The sequence below is a fragment of the Taudactylus pleione genome, unplaced genomic scaffold (genome assembly GCF_031769625.1).
Source record: "Taudactylus pleione unplaced genomic scaffold, aTauple2 ptg000547l, whole genome shotgun sequence".
Taxonomy (NCBI): Eukaryota; Metazoa; Chordata; class Amphibia; order Anura; family Myobatrachidae; genus Taudactylus; species Taudactylus pleione.
Genome location: NW_028284949.1, coordinates 4,296,297 through 4,323,809, shown reverse-complemented (window position 1 = coordinate 4,323,809; position 27,513 = coordinate 4,296,297). Strand labels below are relative to the sequence as shown.

The 27,513-nt window shown below is 45.9% G+C and overlaps 1 protein-coding gene across 1 annotated transcript in view; it reads right to left on the bottom strand.

Moving 5' to 3' along the window:
• Nucleotides 1-5,650: 5,650 nt before the first annotated feature.
• Nucleotides 5,651-27,513, bottom strand: part of LOC148500806 (uncharacterized) — a 35,934-nt gene continuing 14,071 nt past the window's right edge. Inside the window, 7 exon segments of the mRNA XM_088451320.1 lie at nt 5,651-5,913; nt 5,915-7,910; nt 10,762-10,873; nt 21,346-21,440; nt 21,557-21,680; nt 22,024-22,215; nt 22,846-22,955. Coding sequence (XP_088307446.1) covers nt 5,877-5,913; nt 5,915-7,910; nt 10,762-10,873; nt 21,346-21,440; nt 21,557-21,680; nt 22,024-22,215; nt 22,846-22,955 — 2,666 coding nt within the window. The 3' untranslated portion in view covers nt 5,651-5,876.

Genomic DNA, 27,513 nt, shown 5'->3' with positions numbered 1-27,513 from the left:
ATTATACACATAAAATGTGATCATAAGTCCTGTAACATCCAGTTATTCAAAGTCATCCCTTTTATTATTGTCTTTGCAAAGTATTGTAAAACATTTCATTTTATGTTAAGTATTATAATCTGCAGGGTTGTAATTCAGTCCATGACACATACATACAATAGAGATGACACATTATATGTACAAACAAAATGCAGAAATATATCATGATTAGAGATAATGACTGGACAGCCTAGTGTACCCATACAGGTGCTTATCTGAGAGCAAATCCCCAACACCGCAGAGGTGTCACAGTGATAGGAGACGGGACCGAGGGGAGACGTGTAAGACCAAATGTTTTTGTTTAGTTTAGGGAAATGGAATAATAAGACAGTCCAGTCACAGTATAAGTTTCAGGTACCCAAAGTGACTTAATGAGTCATAGTAATTGTCTAACCAATATCAACCCGGCATATACCTGACGTTTGTTCTACAGTGGCCCTGACCTCAGCCCGTACTCTGGCCTATAGCTGACTGCCCTGTCCCTGGTTACATCTCCATGTTATATTCCCCTGCCAGCTTTGGCCTAGTGTGACTAGCCTGATCGTTATATACTTCCTTGGGAAAACAGGATTTAGGTACTTACTGATTTATCCCTTTCTCCGATTTTATAGGGGACACTGGAGTGCATAGACAGTGGGGTATAGACGGTGCTGAGTGGGAGCTTGGCACTTTATATATTAAAGAACTGTGACTAGCTCCTCCCCCTCTATACCCCCCACCAAGCCTCAGTCTTAGAAAAACTGTGCTTGAGGGGAGCTGAGAAAAAACAAACAGAAGAGGAGGAGGCGTAACAAATACACAGAACAAAGAAAAAGGTTGAAAAACATTGACACAACCAGAGACATCAAACCAGTCTCTAACAGTCCTAACATAAAAAGGACCCCCAATCAGGCAGGATGGAACAACGCAGGGTGGGAATCCAGTGTGCCCTATGGAATCGGAGAAAGGGATTTATTGGTAAGTACCAAAATCCTGTTTTCTCCTTCATCCACTAGGGGACAGTGGAGTGCATAGACAGTGGGGACGACCCAGAGCTCCCATTACGGGCAGGAAAATGCTGAAAACCCTGCAAAACAGACCGGCAGAGGCTGCAAACGTGTGAAATCTAGAAAAGATAAAAAGGTATGCCGGCCAGACCAAGAAGCCATTCGACAAAACAACTCCATGGAAAATCTCGTGAACAGCTGCCCACGAGGAACCCACTGAGCGAGAGGAATGCTCTGTAATAAAAAACGGCGACCCTAAAACATTCGGCGGTGGTGGGATCCAAACCTTGGACCATAACAATGCAAAACCACCACACAACCACTAAGCCAAAAAGGCTGTCACCCTAGAGGATTATATATCCGCCTGTTTGCGGTTAGAGAAAACCAGCAAGCCAGCGACTGTTTGGAGGCTGACTAGCGAGGACGAACAGCAGCATGCAAAACAGATAGAGTGTTTGTTCCACACATGGCTGCCGTCCTCTCTACAAAGCAGCAAGAGCTCTAATAACCTAAAAAAATGTAGACCAAGGTGAATTCTGTGGAAGAACCGGAACCACAATAGTGTAGAAACCCGAAAACACAGCAAAGTCCATGTAAGTACGGAATACTGCTCTATCCTCATGAAATAGTAAGTATGGAGGATGCAAGAAGTGTTACCTTTCATGAAAGGTATATTAAGTCCCCTGACTTCAAAAAGTACGAACAGAGGAGACCGTCAGAAGGAAAGTACGAGAACCAAATCCCCTGGAGTCGAAGGAGGAACAAAGGGTGAAAGAAACTGAATCACACCTTGTAGAAAAGGTTGTACCTCCGGTATCAAGGTCATCTTCTTCTGGAAGGAAACAGTTAGAGCTGAAATCTGAACAGAGAACTCAACCGCAGACCAAAAGAGAAAACTGCTTGCAGAAAACTGGCTAGGTTGAGTTCTGTAGGAGAGGCTCCCCTACGTACTCCAAATACGGTGGTAAAGATATGAAGAAACGGCCTTCCGATCTGAACGCATATTAGGTATTACCATGGAAGGGTTACTTTATCGACTCAAGATGGCCCTTTTAACAGCCATGGCATCAACAAAGCCGCTTTAAATTTGGATAGACCCAAGGACCCTGAAGTAAGAGAACTTCTGTGAGAGGCAGAGGCCACAGATCCTCGAACAGCAGAAGTGGAAGGCAGGGATACCCAGCTATGCGGACCAAGCCTGATCTACCAATAGGACCACGGTCTTCTTCCTTTAGATAGAATCCGAGGGAAAAAAAGAAAACAGAGAATAGGTAGACAAAATGAAACAGCTATGGCATCGACAGTGCATTCACTGTCACTACCTCCTGTTATCTCGTCCGAGAGCAGAAGAGAGGCAGGTGATGATGTTGTCTTGATGCCATGAGGTCGACCTGTGGAAGACCCCACCATAGTAGAAAAACCTGTGGGTGTACCAGACATACCCCTGAATGTATGACCTTTCGCTGAGGTAGTCTGCCTACCAATTGTCTACGCCTGGAATGAAGATTGCTGTCGCAAACTTTTCCACCTTGGAAGTGGTGTTCCTGAATCACATCCCCCCATCCTCTCAGACTCGCGTCTGCGGTGAGAAGCATCTAAACCCACACTTCAAATTTCCAACCCTTCAGGAGGAGTCTTGAGTCCAACCACCAGAGAAGAGATATCCAAGTACTGGGACTTAACCTTACCCATTGGTGAAGGAAAAGATGGGATCTTGTCCACTGAGAGAGGAGGTCTAGCTGAAACATCCTGGAGAGAAAGTTCAAAAGGAATGGCCTCGAATGCCGGAACCATCTTCCCCAGGAGTGAATGCAAACCTGCACCGATCTCAGACGATGTCGAAGGACCATCCTAACAATCCCCTGAATGGACATTGCTTTTTCCTGATGAAGGAACACTTTCAGACATAAGGCGAACATGCGCCGGTTGCAGATGAGACCTGGGAAAATTCCGAAACCACACCCTGACGAATGAGACGGAAGTGAGTCACTGAGACGTTCTGCATTAATAGGTCCCAGGAATGTGCCTTTAGCAGAAGATCGTCCAGGTAAGGGATAATAGTAATCCCTAGTTTTAACCTGGGGACTGATGAGAAGCCAAAGAGTAAGCTCTGAAACAAAAAATGAGAGTTCCAAAATACGAACACCAGGTGAGGCAACCTGTCTTTGATATCCAGAGATATCGTGAATCACCGTTCTCCAGTCCCGCAATCCCCTACTGAAGGGATTCTATTTGAAACTTGAAAATCTTTAGGAAAAGATTAAGATTCTACAAGTTCAGAGTAGGTCTGAACGAGCCGAAGGGCTACGGAACCATGAAAAGACTGGAGTAAAAACTTTGTCCGGTCTGATGTCTGGGAATGTGGACTACCACTGTAGCGGATAGAAGTTATTATATAGTTTTCTGTGAAACGATACTCCCGTAGTTGGAAACTGCCCAAGGCAGAGGAGGACACTAAGAAGGCAAGCTTGTATCCCCAAGTGATGAGATCCCAGACCAAATCATCCGTACAAGACCTCGTCCATACTACTCTGATGTCCTGAAGACTCGCTCCCACTGTGGGGTCCCCCAGGTGAGAGGAAAGCCCGTCATGCTCTAGGCTTAGTAGAGGACTGAACGTCATGTTGTTGTGACTCTGCCACGACCCACGGGAATTTGATGGTCCCGTGAACAACTCGGGGTACTAAAGGCCCGAAACGAGGATCCTGAATAAGAACTTTTATGTGAAGGAGCCTCAGACGGAATATAAGAGGATCTACCCCCCCGTAGCATAAGAAAACTATTTAACTAGTTTTCAATCAAAACTCCTTCCAAGACTGAAAGTGCCCACCCAGCGTTCTTACATTCTGTCATAGTTGAAGCCACAGCGCCCTACGCGCCTAAAACACCATATCTGAAAATCTTGCCAACATCTTTTGACAACTAAGGCAAATTCTGCAGCTTCATCTATACTGCTAACAGAATACACACTGTCAGGACACAGAGACCTGCATATAAATGGGCCTGAGAGCATTCTTTTCGAAAGGCATGGCCCCAGAGGCTGGCAGCAAAGTCTTTCTAGACAGTCTACGGTAGGGGGAGAAAAACTAACAAAGTAGCCTGCTGTCCCAGACTTGTCACAGGTGTACTCACCTTATTAGGTGAGCCACTCGAGCTCCTACAAAGGATAAAAAGCTAATAACCGCCAGAACATCTGTTTCCCAAGCAAAAGCTTGCCTTTGTTTCTATGGAAAGAAAGACTGTCGTGTATATACAACACCTGGCGGATTGGATATCCCTAGGGAAAACTTTTTTGGAGTATATACGCCCCACGAACCGTGGCATAATCTCATCCTCTGATTGGAGGACTAAGGGCAACCATCTCTTAGAGACCTATGCTCTGGAGATCCCATCCTTCAATGCAGCCATGCTCAAGCTGTGTTCTTAGAACGGCTGACCTGGAGACCCTTCCTCTTTACGAGAAGCCTCCAGCTCAGAGATTGGACATAAATTACATTTACTCCAGGTACTGTATTGAATACACAAATCTCACACAATTATCTATGGTAAATTGAACCAATGTACTGTCGGGCAGTAATGCTAAGCACCATACCAGCCATGTTAACCTGGAGATGCCGGGGACTGAACCTGGGGGCCCCTGTATCGGAGCACATTGTAACCTGCGCTGTTGAAGACGGTGGATCTGACGACCCTGACATTATTCAGGATTGTCACAGGTTAGGGAGTGAGTTGACTGACCTTGTAAATTTAGACATTTAGCAGGTAATAAACTATTGGGATGCCTTAGTGCCCCTATTAGTGATAATACATACAGGCCCCACACAAACAACAGTAAAGTGTAATGAACAAGGTCAAAAGAAGAAACTGACACACAGGAGAGTCACACTTTGCAAACAGCGCTCCTAGCAGTGCCAGAATACGCTAAGCATATAAGTTGTAAGACTGTATAGCCTTGCTCTCCTGACCAGCCTAAACCCCACTGTCTACTTGCAGTATCAGGTTAGGCTGTCAGTTTCATGCAGCAGCGCTGTAGAAAGGAAAACCTCTCTCCTGACACCGGCTCAGGTGTGTAGCAGACTGTCCATGGCGCCCAAACAGTGTTATGCGTGCTGCTTCACTAGCTGCTGCTAGTGAATACTTTTGGCTGCCCCTTTATTGGAGCAGCCGTCCTGCTGTAAATGCCGCTCTGTATTGTAACCTGGCTACCCCGCTAGACGGGGAGCCAGGTCATACTTAAGATTGGAGTGCGGCTGCTAGTGGAGGTCCGCTATGCGCGCTGCAAGCAGCGACATGCAGGACCTCCTATATAGAGACCGATGTCTTTTTGTAGTCGGGGACCCAAAGTGAACTGCATGCAGTTGTGAGTGGGTCCCCCCGGCAGCTCCAACGGTGCAGACAGGCAGTGCAGCTGCTACCTGTCTGTTCCTATCAATGTAAAATTCTTATCTTCAGCGCAGCAGCGCTTCTATATAATAAACCCCTGAGGAGAAATGTGAAATACATCTAGCTTTCCTTGGGCACACACTAAGACTTGGGCTTGGAGGGGGGTATAGAGGGGGAGGAGCTAGTCACAGTTCTTTAATATTTAAAGTGCCAAGCTCCCACTCAGCACCGTCTGTACCCCCCTGTCTATGCACTCCAGTGTCCCCTAGTGGATGAAGGAGAAATCTCTAATAATATCCGCATTCCATTACATCATGTCACTAGCTTCTACACCAAGGCCATCACAGAACATGTGCACCACTGACAGGACAAATGTAATTTACACTTCATTAAGCAGGGACATTAATCTAGGCTTAAATTGTATTTATGCTTGTGAACATGTTCAATAAAATTATATTACTGCAATTTCTATATTTTTAGACGCTCATATACATTGTTTTTCTCTTATGTGAAGTTTCTGATGACTTAAAAAAACTGATTTTTGTTGAAAACATTTTCCACATTCAGAGCATGAAAATGGCCTCTCACTTGTGTGACTTCTCTTATGTCTATTAAGATTACTTTTCTGTGTAAAACATTTCCCACACGCAGAACACAAAAATGGCTTCTCACCTGTGTGAGTTTTCTGATGGTTATCACGTGTTGCCTGCTGTGCAAAACATTTCCCACATTCAGAGCAGGAAAATGGCCTTTCACCTGTGTGAATTCTCTGATGTTTATTAAGATTCCTTTTCTGTGTAAAACATTTTCCACACTCAGAACATGGAAATGGCCTCTCACCTGTGTGAGTTCTCTGATGGTCATCACGTGTTGCCTGCTGTGCAAAACATTTCCCACACTCAGAACATGGAAATGGCTTCTCACCTGTGTGAGTTCTCTGATGTGCAGCGAGTGCTCTCTTATGTGCAAAACATTTCCCACATTCAGAACATGTAAATAGATTCTCACCTGTGTGGACTCTTTGATGATTAATAAGCTCTGATTTCACTCTAAAACATTTCCCACACTCAGAACATGGAAATGGCCTCTCACCTGTGTGAGTTCTCTGATGTAAAGCAAGTTTTCCCTGGTACATAAAACATTTCCCACATTCAGAACATGAAAATGGCCTCTCACCTATGTGAATCTTAGTATGACTATTAAGATCTGATTTCCGTTTAAAAGATTTCCCACATTCAGAACACAGAAAAGGTCTCTCAGCTGTGTGATCTCTCTTCTGATGTAAAGAAAGATTTGACTGCTTTGTAAAACTTTTCCCACATTCAGGACATGTGTATGGTTTGTCACCTGTGTGAGTTCTCTGATGTACAGCAAGTGCTGACTGGTATATAAAACACTTCCCACATTCAGAACATGAAAATGGCTTCTCACCTGTGTGAATCTTAGTATGACTATTAAGCTCTGCTTTCAGTGTAAAACATTTTCCACACTCAGAACATGGAAAAGGCCTCTCAGCTGTGTGAATTCTTTTATGATGTATAGAAAGACTCAACTGCGTTGTAAAACTTTTCCCACATTCAGAACATGTGTATGGTTTCTCACCTGTGTGAGTTCTCTGATGTACAGCAAGTGCTGACTGCTGCATAAAACACTTCCCACATTCAGAACATGGAAATGGCCTCTCACCTGTGTGAATCTTAGTATGACTATTGAGAACTGCCTTCAGTTTAAAACATCTCCCACATTTAGAACATGAAAATGGCTTCTCATCTGTGTGAATCTTTGTATGTCTATTAAGCTCTGCTTTCTGTGTAAAACATTTCCCACATTCAGAACACGAAAATGGCTTCTCGCCGGTGTGAATCTTTGTATGTCTATTAAGCTCTGTTTTCTGTGTAAAACATTTCCCACATTCAGAACACGAAAATGGCCTCTCACCTGTGTGAAACTTTGTATGTCTATTAAGCTCTCCTTTCAGTGTAAAACATTTCCCACATTCAGAACACAGAAATGGTCTCTCAGCTGTGTGAACTCTCTTCTGATGTAGAGAAAGATGTAACTGCTTTGTAAAACCTTTCCCACATTCAGAACATGAAAATGACCTCTCACCTGTGTGACCCTTTCTATGTCTATTAAGCTCTGCTTTCAGTGTAAAACATTTCCCACACTCAGAACACTGAAATGGCCTCTCAGTTGTGTGAACTCTCCTCTGATGTAGAGAAAGACGTAACTGCTTTGTAAAACTTTTCCCACATTCAGAACATGTAAATGGTTTATCATCTGTATGATCTGAGCTGTGTGCAGAAATACTGGGATTATCAAGGGAACATTCTTCATGATTAGAAGGATCAGATGATAGATTTGCACTGTGATATGCTGGGTGTATACTTGGGGTAATGGGGGTTTCTCCTGGAAAGTCCTGTGAGAAGTTACTGTCTAGGTCACAATCTGGAGATAATATGATACGTCTCCCCGAGTTATTCCTGCTGTTGTGTCCATCTGCTGGGAACAGAATAAATATATGGGAATTAGCATCCCTGCAGCACTATACCATACTATGTTACTATAATAAGACGTGCATTGCTGTACCCCAACATCTCCAAACAGTCAGTGACCTCATCATTGTCACGTCTCAGTCTGTGACTGAGGAAGACAGAGAGTAACTAGGTCCTATTACTTGCTATGGTGTAACACTGCTGTTTGCCTTATGTTACATATTATGGTAAGTAGTGATCAGACTAGACACAGACATGTATTTGATGATGTTTGTCATGAGGAGGTTTAGAGTGTAGTAGTAACACTGGCCGGGGAGTAGTCACTAAATAGGATACAGGGGGAGATGTATCAAATCTTAGAGAGAGTTAAAGGGGAGAAGCTGCTCCATAAAAGTGATCACTAAAACAGAAATGAACTGAATTTTAAATATAATACATTAATTCCTGAGGGTTTAAAAAGCAATTGTGAGTTAAAAATTGATTTTTTTTTTTTTTAATCTATTATCCCCGTATGTACCTAGCTTTAGTTCTTCAATGCAATTTATAAACATATTTTTAATTGGTTAAATATTTATGTCATGTATAAGGTTTAAAATCCTCTTTAGAATAGGAGTGGATTATTTACATATTGTTGTCTACTTATTTATGGTTACTATGGTGATTTCCAAAAATCAGGACTACAATATGATGGAACATCCAGTCCGAGACCAGGTAATTTCCGGCAAGAATGGAGCATGGATTAGAACATTACCACTGGTATCACTCCCTGTTCCACTGGAGATGACTGACGTGAGTCACTTTCGGTCTCGCCACAATAGATACCAGGAGTTACATCACTTTCCGTCTGGATACCGTAAGTCTGGATGATCAGTGAGTAACGTGTAGGACATCAACATAAATACATTAAGAATGGATAGTATACGTACTATAGGAGTTTTTTATCCATGATGCAGGGTGGCTTATTCTTGTTACTGATAATAGGTTAATTAGATAGGGTATTTAAAGCTGGATTTGTTCATTATCCCACCTGTATCTTGAAAAAGTTCCATTAGGGTATGCGTTCGACATTCTGGCGGTCCGGATGCCGACGCTTACATTACCGGCGCCAGAATACCAGCTGCTGGGATGCCGAAGGTAAGGTAATGGGGTGAAGGGGTAAGGGTTAGGCACTAAGGGGGAGGGTTAGGTTTAGGGTGCGGGGAGGGGGAGGTTAGGATCAGGCACTAGGGGAGGAGGTTAGAGTTAGGCACCAAAGAGGGAGGGTTAGGGTAGGGAGAAGGGGAGGGTTAGCATACAGACCAACAAGTGTCAGTTTGTTAACCCTGTCGGGATCCCGGCGTCGGGATTCTGACCGTCAGGATCCTGAATGTCGGTAGTTCATACGGATTCCGAATGAAACACATTGGTGGGAGACCTCTTGTTTGTTGGCGTTATGGAACAGTTTCTAGAAGAAAGGAGTACCAAACTGCAGTGGTATTTGGGGGGTGTGGTATAACAGACCGACAGGAAAGAGGTTGACAACAAATAGGTCGACGTCAAATGGTCGACATGCAATAGGTCGACAGGTACAAAAGACCGACATAGCAATATAGTCTACATTTTTAAAATATTTTAACCCTAACCCTCCCCCAAGTGCCTAACCCTAACCTAATCTTAACCATTCACCAAGTGCCTAACCTTAACAGTCCCCCTCCCGGCAGCCTGGCTCTAACCCTTCTCCATGTACCTATACCTAACTGTAGCCTAACCCTAACCCACCCCAAAGTGCCTAACCTCAACAGTCCCCCTCCCGGCAGCCTAACTCTAACCCTTCTCCAAGTACCTATACCTAACCGTAGCCTAACCCTAACCCACCCCAAAGTGCCTAACCTCAACAGCCCACCTCCCGGCAGCCTAACTCTAACCCTTCTCCAAGTACCTATACCTAACCGTAGCCTAACCCACCCCCAAGTACCTAACCCAACCTTAACTGTCCCCCAAGTGCCTAACCCTAACCGTAGCCTAACCCCAACCATCCCCCAAGTGCTTAACCCTAACCGTAGCCTAACCCTAACCCTCCCCCAAGTGCCTAACCTTAACAGTCCCCCTCCCGGCAGCCTGACTCTAACCCTTCTCCAAGTACCTATACCTAAACCTAACCTTAAAAAACCTACTGCACGTTGACCATTTGATGGCGACCTTTAATCCGAATACCATTTTTGGGATTCCGATCTATATCCACTGCTAAAAATCTTCTGCCAAGAGTCCAGTTCAGTTATTTTATGGATATACATATCAAGGGGCGCTGAGAGGCTGAAGGGGTAGGAACTAACTACCCAGGCTTGTCGAAGGGGCCCGGCGGGAGTCCAGGTTGACTGCCCGCCCACCCTCTCTCTTGCCTGTCAGCAGCCCAGCACACAGTTGCAGTGGGAGATCAGGGAGACTGCTGTAGCTGAGCAGCAGCAGTCTCCTCTCCTCTGCCTGTATGTGGGGGGGGGGGGCGATCACACTGATCTTGCCCCCTGGATATGCACCGGGCTGAGGGGCTCACAGCGCCCCCCTCCCCAGCAAGCTTCAAATGGACTATTTAAATTTTTAATAAGGGAGTGTGGCTACGCCTTCCGTAATAAGGACACGTCCTCCCCCTATAGTAACGGGGCCTGGCCGGCTCTCTACGTTCCTGTACATATCTAATTGGCCGATACCCTGAGATGAGAAAAAGTTGTTCCAGATCCTGTAGGAGTATTATTTCTATGTTCCCTTTATTGTACAGGGGGCCGTGAGTGCTCTGCCTCCCCGTCATTCAGTACTTAGTGATTGCTGTAGTGACAGAACAAGGACAGTATGTGACTGTTCTGTACTTAGTGATTATTACTCACCTGTACTGATAGCTGTAGGGATTTCCTCCTCCTTACACTGCTGATCACCCATCACATACGTCTCCTCTTCCTCTTTTATATCTTCTAGTTTAACAATAATTAGATCTTTCCCCTAGAATAGTAAATATCACAATGTAATGAATCCTGAGTTACAGAACAGAGACCATACAGAAGAATATCAGTGTATAATAATATCAGACCCACACAGCTGCTGTACAGATGATACATTGCGGAGTCCCTCTGGTATGTGGGGGTTATGGGGTAAGTAACAAGCATTACACATGGTAATGACTATACTGCACTGAGGAACTGATAGGACAGAGCAGGACTGAGATGGGTATAAATATGCAATTCATTGTGTTAGTGAATGTTTCAGTGATTTAGAAACAATAGGAGAATGGAATAAAGTGCTCAGAGTTAAACTGAATACATTAACATATGAAACAGGGAGACACACAGACAGAGGCAGAACCGTGGGACGTGACCATGGAATCCTTGTATCTATGTTTTGTGTCAGCACCTTGCAAACAAAAATAAAAATTTGGTTAAACGTTACCATTGATGGAGAGAAACCATCTGGCTCTCCCCCATCGGTGCTAAAAACATTCAACATCGGCCATAAACCATTGAGGATTATGAATCTTCGATGGTTGATGGCCATCCTTACCTTTGACCAACCTAGGGGTCAATAGTTTATGTATCTATATAAATTCTTTAATAAGTTTTTTTTTTTTTTTGGGGGGGGGGGGGGGTGCTCTGTTTTTCAATTTGCCCTGGGCTCCAAAAGCCCTAGTTTTGTCTCTGCTGGGGGTGGGGTCAGCAGGCATTGCAGTCACTTGGGGGTGGGGTCAGCAGGCATTGCAGTCACTGGGGGGGTGGGGTCAGTAGGCAGTGCAGTCACTGGGGGGGCGGGGTCAGAAGAACACTTGGTTATATTATGTATCAGTAGCAGGAAGATGGAGGTTATATGATCACTGTATAGGTCACTGGGAAGAGGAGAAATCTGTGTGTCTATGAATTTCTATGTACAATTATCTGCAGACACCCAAAGGAAGCAACTAACCATCATTACTTATATCTCAGCCTACATCATTAAAATACGCATTTATGAAAGAAGCCAAGATGGAGTATAACTCCCCTAGATCTGCTATGATTGACTCTTTTCAAACTTACTCTGCGCATCCATCTGAGGAGGCAATGACTACATATAAGCAAGCACGCTACACAAGCAAAGCAATCATTACACAACACAAAAAATAAATATTAGCGATGGGGGAATAGGGCTGGTAAACTATTAGCAATAATGTTGAAACCACCTTGAAGGGGCCATACTATATTTACCTTGAAACATCCATCTACAGGTGCAATTTTAACTAAGTCCCAAGATATGGACTATTTTGAGAACATATTCCATTCCTCCTTTATTGATCCTGTAGTTCAAGAGGGTCCTAACAGAAGACGTGTTACCAGGTTTAAACTCAGAACAGAGGGTGGCTGTTAAAAGATGGTGTTATCTTTTGACGGTAGTCCCGCAACAGCCTTGAGGGCTGGAATGCTTGGCTAGCTGCGGCTGTGGAGCAGCTTTGAGAGCTGGTAAGCCTTGGCTTGATGTGTCCTGTGGGCTGTAGAACAAGATGCGGCCTTTGGGCCATGCAGCAGCCTTGGGGGCTGGTGAGCCTTGGCTAGTTGTGGCCTGTGGGCCGTAGAGTAAGATGCGGCCTTTGGGCTGTGCAGCAGCCTTGAAGGTTAGTGAGCCTTGGCTAGTTGTTGTTGCAGATGTTATATTTGTGGCACCGAATTGACACAGGTGTTGGTACGCTGGCTTGAGTACATAGGACCCTGGATTGTGACCTGTGCCGCCGGGTCGACACACGCCACTGGACGCTGAAGTGTGGCTTGTGCCGCCGGGCTGACACAAGCGACTGATGCTGAAGTGCCGCCGGGTTGACACAAGCGGCTGATGCTGAAGTGCCGTTTGTGCCGCCGGGTTGACACAAGCAGCCGCCTAGATGATACAAAAGGCAGGTAGATGGTATGCGAACCATGCCGCCTAGATGACACAAACGGCAGGCAAAACAAGATAGGCAGGAGGACTGGGTACTCGCCTGGATAACAGGAGACAATGCCAGAACCGGAAACATGTGAAACGGTATCACCGGCATCGGAGCAGTGTTCACTCTAGAATGAAATAGCCACAGGAACCAATCCGGAACAGAGCAGGAATGATGGACAGCAGATAGGAGGAGTTCAACGAATGGTCCACCAGCGTCCGCATGAGCGGCTTGTGACAGTACCCCCCCTTGACGAGAGGTTAAGGAACCCCTAAACCCCGGTTTCCCAGAAAAGTTCTCAAAAAACTTTTTCTTCAGGATAGGAGCATGTAAGGCTCTCTCAGGAACCCAGGAGCCCTTCTTTGATCCATAGCCCTTCCATTGGACTATGAATTGAAGGGCGTCCCTTGAGAGTCTGGAATCGAGGATCTTCTCCAGCACAAAATCCTGGCGACCCTGGACAAGAACTGGTGAAGGTCTGACTGAACGTCTCAGAGAGAATCTGGAGGAGAAAAACATTGGCTTAAGAAGTGAATGAAAAGTATTATTAATCCTGAGTGTCCTGGGTAACTGTAATCGGAATGCTACTGGATTGTGAAATGATCATGAACAAGCCAATGAATTTGGGACCCAGTTTTTGTGATCTCTGACGAAGATTAATGTTCCTGGAGGACAGCCACGCAGAGGACCTCATTCAGAGTCGGTCGTAGCGGCCGCACGGTCGTACGCCACCGATGTTCGCTAAACTGCGCATGCGTAAAGTTTGCAATGCGCGTGCGCAAACTAGCTGCTACGATCACAAATTTCTCTCTCCTTGAACACAGCCAGGTCGGTAGTTTGAGTGACAGAATGAGGCGTTTGTGGGTGGTAACAGGGGAAGGTGATTGAAAACGGGGGAATGGAGATCCGAACGCAGGCATGCCTAATTATGCGAACGGCGTTTTATGGGAGTGCATAATTAACAAAGTAGCGTCATGGCACATGTGACATGGAAGGTTTTTACACTGACATGATCGTAGAGCTTAAGAGAGGGTATGGTCAACCTTAAGCTCTACAACCAGTTCCGATGGTTCTCGATGGTCTCGATTAATCCTTATATGCCCGGAGATGACGTGTAATGCGTACGAGAAGGGGGCGTATTTTTTTGTCTTCCGGCCGCTTCCTCCCCTTGGTCAGCCAGCTACCGATCCGATCTTAGGGACACAACTTGCGAGGGAATCATTTGCATAACCGGCCCCTTTTCCCGTATGACCGTGTGGCCGCAACAACCGACTCTGAATGAGGTCCAGAGTCTCCCACCTTGAATTTACAGGGTCTGCGGTGCTTATCAGCCCAACTCTTGGAACGACTGGTCGCTTGGAGACAGGCGCGCTGTACCTTCTTCCAGACGGATCGAAGCCTTGAAACAGACGAAGATGATGGGGCTCCAGATGATGTGGTTTCAAAAGAGTTACTTCTGGGATGAATCCTGAAATTACAGAAAAACGGAGAAACAGAAGAGGCAGAATGGCAGGAGTTGTTGAAGGAGAATTCAGCAAATGGCAACAGAGGAACCCAGTCGTTCTGGTATTTATAGACAAAACAGCAGAGGTACTGTTCCAAGGACTGATTGGCCTGCTCTGTCTGTCCGTTGGACTGTGGATGATAGCCCGAAGATAAACTCACGTTGATACCAAAGTCAGAGCAAAAACATCTCCAAAAACAGGCAACAAATTGAGCCCCACAATCCCAGATGATATCTGATGGAAGCCCATGAGGTCTGAAGACATGCTGTAAAAACAGTGCTAACAATTCTTGAGCTGATGGTAACATGGTAAGGGGAATGAAATGCACCATTTTGGAGAATCGGTCAACAATCGTCCAGATGACGGAACAACGGGAAGACAACGGAAGTTCAACGACAGAGGCAGAGGGCATAGCAGACCAGGAGTAGTAGTCCGGAGAGTCTTATTCCTAGAACAGACATCACACGCCAAGACAAACTCACGAGTATCCCGGAAATGGACTGCCACCAGACAGAACGAGACAGAAGTTCCAAAGTACTAGAAATACCTGGCTGACCCACCGCCTTAGAAGAATGAAAGTCCTTCAACACTGCTTTGCGAAGTCTCTCAGGGACAAAGAGCACACCTGATGTTTTTTCAAGAGGAGCTTCAGTTTGGCAAGCCCTGAGAGAATCTGCCAGGGTCCTGGTCAAGGCTAAATGGATATTACAAAAAGAAAAAGTGTTCCAAAGAGGGGCACTCATGGACTATTTTATATGGAAGCATCCTGCTATAGAAGTATCATTACTGGTAGAAAAATTAAAGTCTTAAAAATTAACTTTTAATTGGTCTATTAAAATATTAGCTAAATATTTTGTGCAAAATTGTGTTAAAGTGCTTTTAGTGTAAGACAAAACTAACATGAAAATAAAATGTTGTGTCCACTCTCAGTCTAAATAAATGCTATCCAATCATTCCATTTTTGTATGTAATTTAAACACTCCTAAAACACATTGGTTCCATTTCTCATGGCTAATTAATCCAAGTGTTTTATAATGTGTCACATTGCTGTGAGGCTAGATATCTTTCATGCAAAGATGGTTTATGTATCGTTGACTAGTTAATAGATAAATCTATTAAGTGTGTCTCAATAATACAAAGTGTGTTCATTTGTTCATTCTCAGAGCATGTGGGTTGGATTCAATATCAAGCATGTAGATTATATTCAACACTCCTAAAATAATATTTAGTCCGGTAATCCGGTGAGGGGTCTAATGTTTTGTGGCTCAAGGCTAAATGGATCCTGGAAGCCAGAATGACGGTTTCTTCCGAGGCACTTGGAGGATGACTGACGGAGAAACTTTGAGAAAGGGCATCCGCCTTTATATTCTTAGACCTTGGTCAGAAAGAGATCACATAATTAAACTGAGCAAAGAATAGGGCCCAGCGAGCATGCCTTGCGTTCAACCTCTTGGCCGTTTCGATGTATGCCAGATTTTTGTGATCCGTTAGAACCATCACTACATGATTAGCCCCCTCTAACCAATGCCTCCATTTAATGGGCAAAATCTCCCGGTTGCCAACATCATAGTTTCTCTCTGCCAAATCGAATTTCCGGGAAAAGAAGGCACACGGATGAAACTTGCCATCTTTGATATCCTTCTGCGAAAGGATAGCGCCCACTCCAATCTTAGAAGCGTCCACTTCAATGATAAATGGAAATTCTGGGTTGGGATACCGGAGGACAGGAGCAGACACAAAAGCCGCCTTAAGAGTGTGAAAGGCTTGAATGGCCCTAAATGACCAATTAATTAGTGACCTCAGCTCCTTTTTTAATTCAACGATGGTTAAGACGATGGAGAAGGATTTGACAAACCTGCAATAGTAATTTGTGAAACCCAAAAAACACTGGATGGCCTTCAGCCTAGTGGGTTGTTCCCAGTCCAAGATAACATTCAACTTGCCCGGGTCCATGGAGAAACCTTGCAATGAAATAATATAGCCCAAGAATCAGACCTCGCATTTCTCCAGCTAGGCATACAAGTTGTTATCCAATAATCTTCGCAAGACCTGCCTCACATGTCTACGATGTTCCTCCACGGACTTGAAATAGATGAGGATGTCATCTAGATAAACTACTGCAAAGACTCCAAGAAAATCCCTTAGTACCTCGTTGATAAAATCCTGAAAGACGGCTGGGGCATTGGAGAGGCCAAACGGCATGACGAGACACTCGAAATGTCCAGAATGGGTGTTAAATGCTGTCTTCCACTCATCTCCTTCTCTGATGCGAATGAGGTTATATGCGCCTCTAAGATCAATTTTAGAAAAAATGGAAGCCTCACGCAGTCGGTCAAAGAGAACGGAGATGAGCGACAAGGGATCCACATTCTTGACTGTGATCTTATTCAGTCCACGGAAGTCAATGCAGGGTCGGAGTGATCCATCCTTCTTCTAGACAAATAAAAAACCCGCTCCTACTGGGGATTTAGAAGGAGAAATGAATCCCTTATCCAGAGCCTCTTGAAAATATTCCTGCATGGCTCTATCCTCCGGAATGGACAATGCATATAACCTGACTTTAGGAAGCCTGGCACCTGGTAACAAACCAATGGCGCAATCAAAAGAATGGTGAGACGGCAGAACGTCAGCTTTTTTCTTTGAAAAAAATCTCAGCTAGGTTACAATAAGAAGCAAGAATAGATGAGGACTCGGATGAGACGGCAGCAGCATGACGAATAGGTCAAGACAGACACGGGGAAAAGCAAGTCAATCCCCACTCAAGGATTTGACCGGTTTGCCACAGGATCACGGGGTTATGTTTTTTCAGCCAAGGTAACCACAATATGACCGGAGCCAGCAGACACTGAAGAAGGAGAAATTACAACTCTTCCCGATGCATAGCTCCAATGGACAATTGCAAAGGAGGGGTCCGGAAGACAACTGGAATTTTAGAAAGACTTGCCCCGTCCAGACCAATAACCGACACAGGAGTGGATAAGGACTCGGGGTTCAGACACAAGGGGTAAAATTTACTAAAGCATCGATTTCTAAACCCCGGCGGTTTTGGGTGGCAGTTTGACGGCGGGTTCTAAACCCCGGGGTTTATTGGCGGTGGTTTCTAAATGACAGGCCTGTTTTATTCTATTCTAAAATTTGTTTTGACGGCGGTTTTGCAGTGGTTTTGGCCTTAATAAATCTGAGGATAGCAAAACCGCCGTCAAACCGCTGGGGTTTAGAACCTGCCGCTTAGTAAATTTTGCCCAAGGTCTTGAAAAAAGACATCTCCATAAAATTATCCGCAGCTCCGCTATCTACGAATGCAGGGACGGAAATTTGATCATTGGGAAAGTTGATAACTGTGGTGATAAGGACAGAGTTTTCAGGGGAGATGGATGCAAGGCCTAGATGTATCTCCCCTAGCTCATCTAGACCTTGCCTTTTCCCGACATTACTGGACAAAGCTGGGCTACATGTCCTTTAGCGCCACAGTAAAGGCAAAGACCCAACGAACGTCTGCTACATTTCTCTTTGGCCGGAAGATGAAGCGCTCCCAGTTACATCGGCTCTTCAGGTTCAGACGAAGTCATCCATACCGGAGATCGCGGAGGCAGAGAAGGTAGATTCTTTTCAACTCTGCGGTCCCGGAATCGCCGGTCGATGCAAAGTCAAATACATGAGGTCATCTAGGGAATCCGGAGAAGGATATTGGACTAAGATATCCTTTATTTGATCAGACAATCCCCAACAAAACTAGCATCGTAAGACCGGGTCATTCCAACCTGCATCGACAGCCCATTTACAGAATTCCGTACAATAGTCCTCGGCTTCTCTGTTCTCCTGTTTCAAGAACCTGAGACTCACCTCTGCCATAGCCGCTTTATCCGGGTCATCGTAGAGCAGACCCAATGCGGCAAAAAATTAGTCCAAAGTCTGCAGTGCCGTACTACTGGAGGGAAGACCAAAGGCCCAGGTCTGAGGGTCTCCCTGTAATAGAGAAATAATGATCCCTACTTGTTGGACCTCGGAGCCCGAGGATCTGGGTCTGAGCCTAAAATAGAGCTTACAGCTCTCTATGAAATTAGAAAAAATCTTTACGGTTCCCTGAGAACCGATCAGGCAGATTCAATTTAGGTTCTAACACTGCAGGGGCTGAAGCACCTCGAGACTCCTCAACCCGAAGGGAAAGCTCCTGCACTTTCTGAGTCAGAACCTAGATCTGTGCAGCCAGAATTTGAGCGGGATTCTGACCAGGTTCCTTATTAGATGATCACAAAAATACCCTTAAATATATATAGGGCCGGTGATCATGTTAAAAGATAATGTTATCTTTTGAAGGTATAGTCCCGCAACAGCCTTGTGGGCTGGAATGCTTGGCTAGCTGCGGCCATGGAGCAGCTTTGAGAGCTGGTAAACCTTGGCTTGATGTGGCCTGTGGGCCGTAGAACAAGATGCGGCCTTTGGGCCGTGCAGCAGCCTTGAGGGCTGGTGAGCCTTGGCTAGTTGTTGCAGATGTGATATTTGTGCCACTGGATTGACACAGGTGTTGGTATGCTGGCTTGCGTACTTAGGACCCTGGATTGCGACCTGTGTCGCAAGATTGACACACGCCACTGGACACTGAAGTGCGGCTTGTGCTGCCGGGTTGACACAAGCAGCTGACGCAGGAGTGCGGCAGAGGACTGGCCTGTGGACCATGCCGCCAAGATCACAGAAACGTCAGGTAGTTGGTATGCGAATCGTGCCGCCTAGACAACACAAATGGCAGGCATAACAAGATAGGCAGGAGGACTGGGTACTCGACTGGATAACAGGAGACAATGCCAGAACCGGAAACACATGAAACGCTATTACCGGTTGGCACCAGAAGGAAATAGCCGCAGGAACCAATCCGTAACAGAGCAGGAATACAAAATATTAGATCTTTGGTAACCACAGAAAACAAACGTTTCCTAATGCTGGCCATACACGCTGCAATTATCGGGACGTTCCGCCCGATATCGGCGGATCTCCGCGATAATTGTAGCGTGGGGGGGGGGCGACCGAGGGTTAAATATTGCTCGGTCGGGCATGCTGGATTGTCCAGCATGCCCGTCCGATGCGATATTCACCTGGTAACTGTCGGCCGCATCGGGCAGTGTATGCCCAGCGCAGCCGACAGACATACAGCTCAAAGCTCCTCCTACGGAAGGAACAGGGAAATGTCTCCTCCCCCGGGGGCAGAGCGCAGATGTCGGGCTATACACTGTGAGATTTCTCTCACAGTGTATGCCGCGGACATCTGCGGCTGGCAGCCGGCCAGATAAAATGTCTGTCGGTCTGACAGACATTTTATCTTGCTGTGTATGCCCACCATTAGTTGTACAGAGGTTTCTTCGAAATTTGCCATGGTTAACCATTATCCTTTGACTTTCCTACAAACACGCTTTTATGTAAAACAAAAACATGTTATAGGACTTTTTGTTTTCCAGGAAACCACTACCATCCAGCATGCATATAGAACTTTCTCTCAATATATACCATAATACCTATCTATCCCCGCTCCGACGTTTCCGAATGGGGACCTCGGAAAGTCATGCGTGTCCAATCTGTCACCAGGAGGGGGCTGACACATATCATTGCCTCCTGTCCTGCCCCATAGCCCAATATCTTTGGCACCTTATTCGCCGTTATGCAGATGCCAAACTTGTAAATGATGTCCCTTTTACCCCGGAATGTGCAATCTTAGGTGTATTTGATTATAATGTACGAATGACTATGACAAGTAGGAAACTTTTATTAGCTATTAACTACTGCAGGTAGGAAAATAATTTTGGGCAAACTTTGGCCCTCATTCAGAGCCGTACGCTCTGAGCAGAGCGCACGCTCTGAATGAGGGCCGGGCTCCATTTTCATGGAGCGTCCTCCTGGACGCTCGTATAGCTGTGGGTCACCACCCACAGGCTATACGAGCGTGCATTGTGATGGTCGCGATGGTCGAGACCATCGCGACCATCGAATTTGCGAGCCGGAGCCTGCGGTTGAGGTTTTCAACCGCAAGCTCCGGAGTGATTTTGGCTCTATCAGAGCCAAAATCACTCCCACTGACATCACTAGTGATGTCAGTGGGCCGGCTTCTGACGGGAGGCGTTCCCGTGGGAACGCCCCCGTCAGGGAGGCACGCCCCCGGCACGCCCACCAAAGGGGGCGTGCTGTCAATCAACATTGACAGCACGCCCCCTTTGATCGGACACAACGAGCGAAGGACTTTCCTTCGCTCGTCGCGTCTGGCGCATGCGCACGACGGAGCTCCCTCCGTCGTGCGCATGCTCAGTCCATAACATCGACCCACTTGCGAGCGGACTGCCGCTCGCGAGTGGGTCTGAATCAGGCCCTTTATTTCCTGTAAAAATAATTCCTGAGCAAACTTTATTTCCTGTTCAGGATGGACTGGGTGGAAACACTTTACACAAAGAAAGATACATGGAACAGTTCTTTATGGTATGGGAAACATATATAGTCTTCCACTCACAACTAGGAAATAAATCCATCATAGCCTTAGCAATACACAAGAACCACTTATTTCCCTCAAGTCATCCACAAGGAATTCACTAGGCTCTTTCCCAAGGCTCCTATTATAGTATTTCGGAATCGCAGCTACAACTAATAATAATCATTGTTTATTTTTGCTCTAGTTTTTATTTTTTCACTTGTTTTATTTACTATATTCATATGTTGACAGTCTGTATGTTGAAATGTGTCACATAAGTAATTCTCACACTATCAATATTGTATGTGTGTGATTTTTTGACCACGTTTATTAACTCTATTGAATATTGTATTTGTTACACATATTTTGTTATAATGTGATATTTATCAACATTTGATCTATTATGCCTCAATAAAAAATTGTCTTAAAAAAAATAATGATGCATTTATTCAGCCCGGCGCACACAAAATGTTCTTATTTATTATAGATTTAATACCTACTTTTATAGTGATCACTATTCTTAGAAAAAAAAGAGAACTAACACTTTTTGGTATCAGTCAATCCCTTCACTCCCACCTACCTGATCCTCCTGTGGGACACTGTGATTCTCCTCTGTACCATCCTGGGAATAAAGACGGGGACATCTCTCTGGGGTATTCCTGTTACTGGTCCCATCTGTAGGAGACACACAGTGACTGATTACACTGTATATATGTGATTATCAGATGATGTGTATATAGGTGGCCCCATAGCTGCTCTCTCCATTACAGTAAGTGACAGTCTCCTCTTACCCAGTGATGTGAGGGGCCGGTGATTCTCCATCATCATGTCCTTGTACAGACCCCTTTGTCCTTCTATATACTCCCACTCCTCCATGGAGAAATAGACAGTGACGTCCTCACACCTTATGGGAACCTGACACACACAATGATACAGTCATCACCCAGACACATCCCCTGGTGTTACTGTATAACGTCCCATTCCCAGCAGTCACCTCTCCAGTCATCACCCAGAAACATCCCCTGGTGTTACTGTATAATGTCCCATTCCCAGCAGTCACCTCTCCAGTCATCACCCACACACATCCCCTGGTGTTACTGTATAATGTCCCATTCCCAGCAGTCACCTCTCCAGTCATCACCCAGACACATCCCCTGGTGTTACTGTATAATGTCCCAATCCCAGCAGTCACCTCTCCAGTCATCACCCAGACACATCCCATGGTGTTACTGTATAATGTGCCATTCCCAGCAGTCACCTCTCCAGTCAGCAGCTGAATGATCTTGTTGGTGAGTTCCAGGATCTTCTGGTCATTGTGTCTCTCATGTATCAGTGAGTGAGGTGGAGGCACAGTGATGGGACTCTGGGTCCTGCTCAGTCCTCTTGACACATGGGGATGGCTGCTGGGTGTCACAGGCTCACCAGATGTCGTATTCACTACTCTGCAATCCTGTGTATTGAGAGGGACACGAATATATATCACTATATCACTACCGTCCTGTGCTGCACTGTCGCCCTTTCCCTCCCCCTGAGCGCATACCAATAACGCCAGCGCGTAAATGGAGGGCTGGTTTTTCTGGGGCTGGGCGGTGGTTAGCACCTCAAAAATAATGTTCAGGCAGGGCTGCGCTCTTCAGACTATAGCGCTCTGGGCAATGGCCCTGCTAAACCGTGCCTTGAGCCGTCACAGTATAGACATTACCAAAAACGGTCACCTCCCCAGTCAGGTCCCTGTGTTAGTAATAGAGATAATAGTGATGTCACTGTGACACTCCCAGACTCCCTCACCTCCCCAGTCAGGTCCCTGTGTTAGTAATAGAGATAATAGTGAGGTCACTATGACACTCCCAGACTCCCTCACCTCCCCAGTCAGGTCCCTGTGTTAGTAATAGAGATAATAGTGAGGTCACTGTGACACTCCCAGACTCCCTCACCTCCCCAGTCAGGTCCCTGTGTTAGTAATAGAGATAAGAGTGATGTCACTGTGACACTCCCAGACCCCCTCACCTCCCCAGTCAGGTCCCTGTGTTAGTAATAGAGATAATAGTGATGTCACTGTGACACTCTCAGACTCCCTCACCTCCCCAGTCAGCAGGTAGATGATCTCCATGGTGAGGTGTAATAACCTCTCAGTCATGTGATGCCTGTCCATCCTCCGTGAGACAGATGAGCCACACAGGACACTACACCCTGCACATAGGACAGAAATTGACAATCATTAATGTTATGTTCTGGGTTGTTTGTGGACCCGGGGTGGTAGCAGGAGCGATCACAGAAGCAGATTTGAAAATAAAACTAGGATTTTTAATAAGTGCTTAAGTAGACATATAATGTGGCAGTAAATAAAAGTCCAGGAAGATATAAATGTGCACAAGAGTTCTGTGGTGGGAGCAATAGGGTTAATGTCCAAGTAGAAACAATTAGAGCTGTCCAGGTGTGCAGGTAGTGAAACTGAAAATAATCAAGCCAGGTTTGCAGGTAGTGAACAGAAAATAATCAAGCCAGGTGTGCAGGTAGTGAAACTGAAAATAATCAAGCCAGGTTTGCAGGTAGTGAACTGAAAATAATCAAGCCAGGTTTGCAGGTAGTGAACTGAAGCGCAGGATGTCAGCAGGCTCAGGCACCCAGGTATGGGCAAGGGTGATGGAGGAAGCGGGGTAGTCCAGTGGGAGCTTTGAGCTGACAGGCAGACTGGCAGACAGCGAATTCACAGGAACAGGAAAGCACAAAGAACTCCCTCTCAGCTAGGCTGAGATACACATTGCACTGGCAAAGAAGGAAGGCACTGACCCTTCCTAAATACTCCATGCCGTGCTGTTACTGGCCGGAGGGAACATGTGACTCACCAGGATTGGCCAGCCGCATCACATGAGACGCCGCCAGGCCTCACCAGCGCAGAGTGACAACAGGGCCGCACAACAACACGCGCAGCCAAAGCCATCCGCCAGACACCAGCTCCGCCACCAGACAGCCCGTGCCACAACGACCTCACAGGTAACACCTGCCTAGCGCCATGCTGAAATACCCTGGCCGTGACAGTACCCCCCCCTTTTGGGGTGGCCTCAGGACACTCACCAGGCTTCTCCGGATGGGCAGAATGGAATCTTCTGATGAGCGTGGGAGCGTGGACATCACGAGCATCAGTCCAGCAACGTTCCTCTGGACCGTAACCTTTCCAGTCCAACAAATACTGAAGATGACCTCTGCGCAGACGAGAGTCCAAGATCTGGGCGACTTCAAACTCAACTCCTCTCTCTGTCTGGACTCGAGGAGAAGCAGGTAGAGCATTATGGAACTTATTCAGGACTAGGGGCTTTAATTAGGAAACATGGAAGGAATTGGGAATTTTTAGGTATGGGGGTAACTGTAAACAGTAGGCCACTGGATTAATGACTTCTGTTATGGTGAAGGGACCGATGAAGCGGGGTGCGAATTTCATAGACGGAACTCTTAGACGAAGGTTCTGAGTAGACAACCAGACTTGGTTTCCTACTTGCATGCGTGGAACTATTCTACGCTTTCTATCGGCCTGGGTCTTATAGCGAGAGGATGCCTTCAACAAATCAGACCGTACTTGAGTCCAGATGGCAGCAAAATTCCGCACCGTGTCCTCCACGGCTGGAACATCGAAAACAGGCAGGCTTCGAAATTCGGGAACACGAGGATGAAGGCCATATACAACCTGAAATGGCGTTTGGTTAGTTGACGAGTGGTAGGAAGCATTATGTGCAAACTCAGCCCACGGCAGCAAGGCAGCCCAATTGTCCTGGGAAGATGACATAAAAATTCTTAAGAAAGTCTCTAGATCTTGATTAACTCTCTCGGTGGAGCCGTTGCTTTGCGGATGGTAGGCCGTGGAAAAGTTTAACTTCACTTGGAGAACAGAACACAAAGCCCTCCAGAATTTTGCAGTAAACTGCACACCACGGTCAGAGACAATTTCAGCAGGAAGGCCATGTAGGCGAAATATGTGTTGGACAAACAACTGTGCCAGGTCAGGGGCAGAAGGTAACTTCTTCAACGGTATATAGTGGACCATCTTAGAAAATCGGTCTATTACAACCCAGATAGTGTTGAAACCTTGAGAGACTGGCAGGTCTGTGACGAAATCCATGGAGAGATGCGTCCATGGACGTGATGGAGTAGGTAATGGAAGCAATTCCCCAGCTGGAGCTTGTCGTGATGATTTATGCTGGGCACAGGAGGAGCAGGAAGAGATGAACTCCATTATATCTGCCTTCATAGAAGGCCACCAATAGTGTCTTTTCAGGAACTCCAAGGTCTTCCGAGTGCCTGAGTGCCCTGCGAAGTGAGAGGAATGTGCCCAAGTGAGAAGCTGCTTCCTTAATTCTGGGGCCACAAATGATTTTCCCGTAGGAGGCTGAACTTGTAATGCGGCGAAAACTCTTGATTCCAAGACAGGGGTATTGCTTTGATTTTCAGATTGATCATCACAGAGGAGAGATCTCGATAGGGCATCAGCCTTCTGATTAAGTGCTCCAGACCGGAAGGTCAGGGTGAACTGAAATCTGGCAAAGAATATTGCCCAGCGGGCCAAACGAGGACTCACACATTGGAGGTTTTTGAGAAATAGGAGATTTCTATGGTCCGTAAATACAGTAAATGGAAACTTGGCGCCTTCTAGCAAATATCTCCATTCCTTCAATGCCAACTTTACAGCTAGTAGTTCTTGCTCACCTATGGCGTAGTTCCTTTCGGCAGGTGAGAATTTTTTAGAAAAGAACCCACACGGATGGACTCGGTTGTCCTCATAACGTTGAGACAAGACTGCTCCCACAGCTTCAGATGATGCGTCCACTTCCAACAAAAAAGGCCTGTCCAGATCTGGTTGTCGAAGAACTGGTGCGGAGATAAAGGCCTGTTTTAGAAGATGAAAGGCAGACTCTGCCTCAGGTGACCATTGGGCAGGATTAGCACCTTTGCGGGTCAAGGCTGTAATGGGAGCCAGCAGTGTAGAAAATCCCTTAATGAAGCGTCTATAATAATTGGCGAAGCCCAACAATCTCTGGATGGCCTTCAGTGTCTGAGGTCGGGTCCAATCCAGAATTGCTTGTACCTTCTTGGGGTCCATTTTTAAACTGGAGCCAGATATTACATAGCCGAGAAAAGGTACACTGGGCACTCCAAAGACACACTTCTCCAGTTTGCAGTAAAGGTGGTTTTCTCTCAAACGGGTCAGAACTTCTTTAACATGTTCTTGATGTTTAGCCACAGAGGGTGAAAAAATCAGTATGTCATCCAGATAGACAACAACCGAAACATATAACAGATCCCGGAAAATCTCATTAACGAAACTTTGAAAGACAGCAGGGGCGTTACACAATCCAAAAGGCATTACTAAATACTCGAAATGTCCATCTCTGGTATTAAAAGCGGTCTTCCATTCATCGCCAGCTCGGATACGAATGAGGTTGTAAGCCCCTCTCAGATCTAATTTAGAAAAAATTACAGAGCCCTTGACCCTATCAAACAACTCAGAAATCAGGGGAAGAGGGTATCGATTCTTTACAGTAATGTCATTAAGGCCTCGATAATCGATACATGGTCTTAGACCACCGTCCTTCTTGCCAACGAAGAAAAACCCAGCTCCGGCAGGTGAAGTAGAGGGGCGAATGAACCCCTTTGCCAGGTTGTCTCGGATGTACTCGGTCATGGCTTGAGTCTCAGGCAAGGACAGCGGATAAGTACAACCACGAGGTGGTATCTTATCAGGTATCAATTCAATTGGACAGTCCCATTCCCTATGAGGGGGTAAGATATTTGCTTGTTGCTCAGAGAACACGTCGGCGAACATCTGATATTCCTTGGGAATGGCAGAAGAAACTAATGGTACTGTCTTTCTCACAGGTCGAATTTTTGGAAGACAGGATTTCTGACAGTCCATACCCCATGACAGAATCTGCATAGAACCCCAATCAATCCTGGGATTATGTTGACGTAACCAGGGTAGACCAAGAACCACTTCTTGAGAGGCCTCTGATATCACCAGGAATTTTAAGGACTCAGAATGAAGTGCTCCAATTCGGACCAATACTGGTTGAGTCTCTTTGGTGACTATCCCGTTAGTTAGAGGGCGTCCGTCTATAGAAGTCAGAGAGATGGCATGGTTGAGAAACAAACAACGAATCTGAAATTTATCTATGAAACTAGACTTTATGAAATTTCCAGCTGCTCCCGGGTCAAGTAGAGCAGTAGCAAAGACAGGTTTGGGTTTAAGATCAAAGGCTAAGGTAATCGTGAAATCTTTAATTTTTGGAGACGGGTTCATAACTCCTAACTTGATGTCTCCAGGGTCAGTTAGGATTTGGCATTTCCCGGTTTACGGGGGCAGGAGATCAGCAGGTGACCGGACTCTCCGCAGTACAAACAGAGGTTCTTTTGCATTCTTCTCTGACGTTCTTCTTTGGAGAGGTGTGTATGATTCACCTGCATAGGCTCCTCTTCAGTAGGAGAAGGAATGGGTCGGGTAGAAATGGAGGGGGTAAATGACCTTTGCCGGTCAGTTCTGTTTTTTTCAGCCTGACATTCCCAGAAGCGTAGGTCAACTTTGATACACAATGAAATCATGTCGTTCAGAATAGTAGGAAGCTCTCGAGTGACTAGATCATCCTTTAGTCGGTCTGACAGAAGGCCGAGGTGAGGGCTTCCTCATTCCATTTGAGCTCTGATGCTAAAATTTGAAATTGCACGGCATATTGACTGACAGGACGGACCCCTTGTCTCAGTG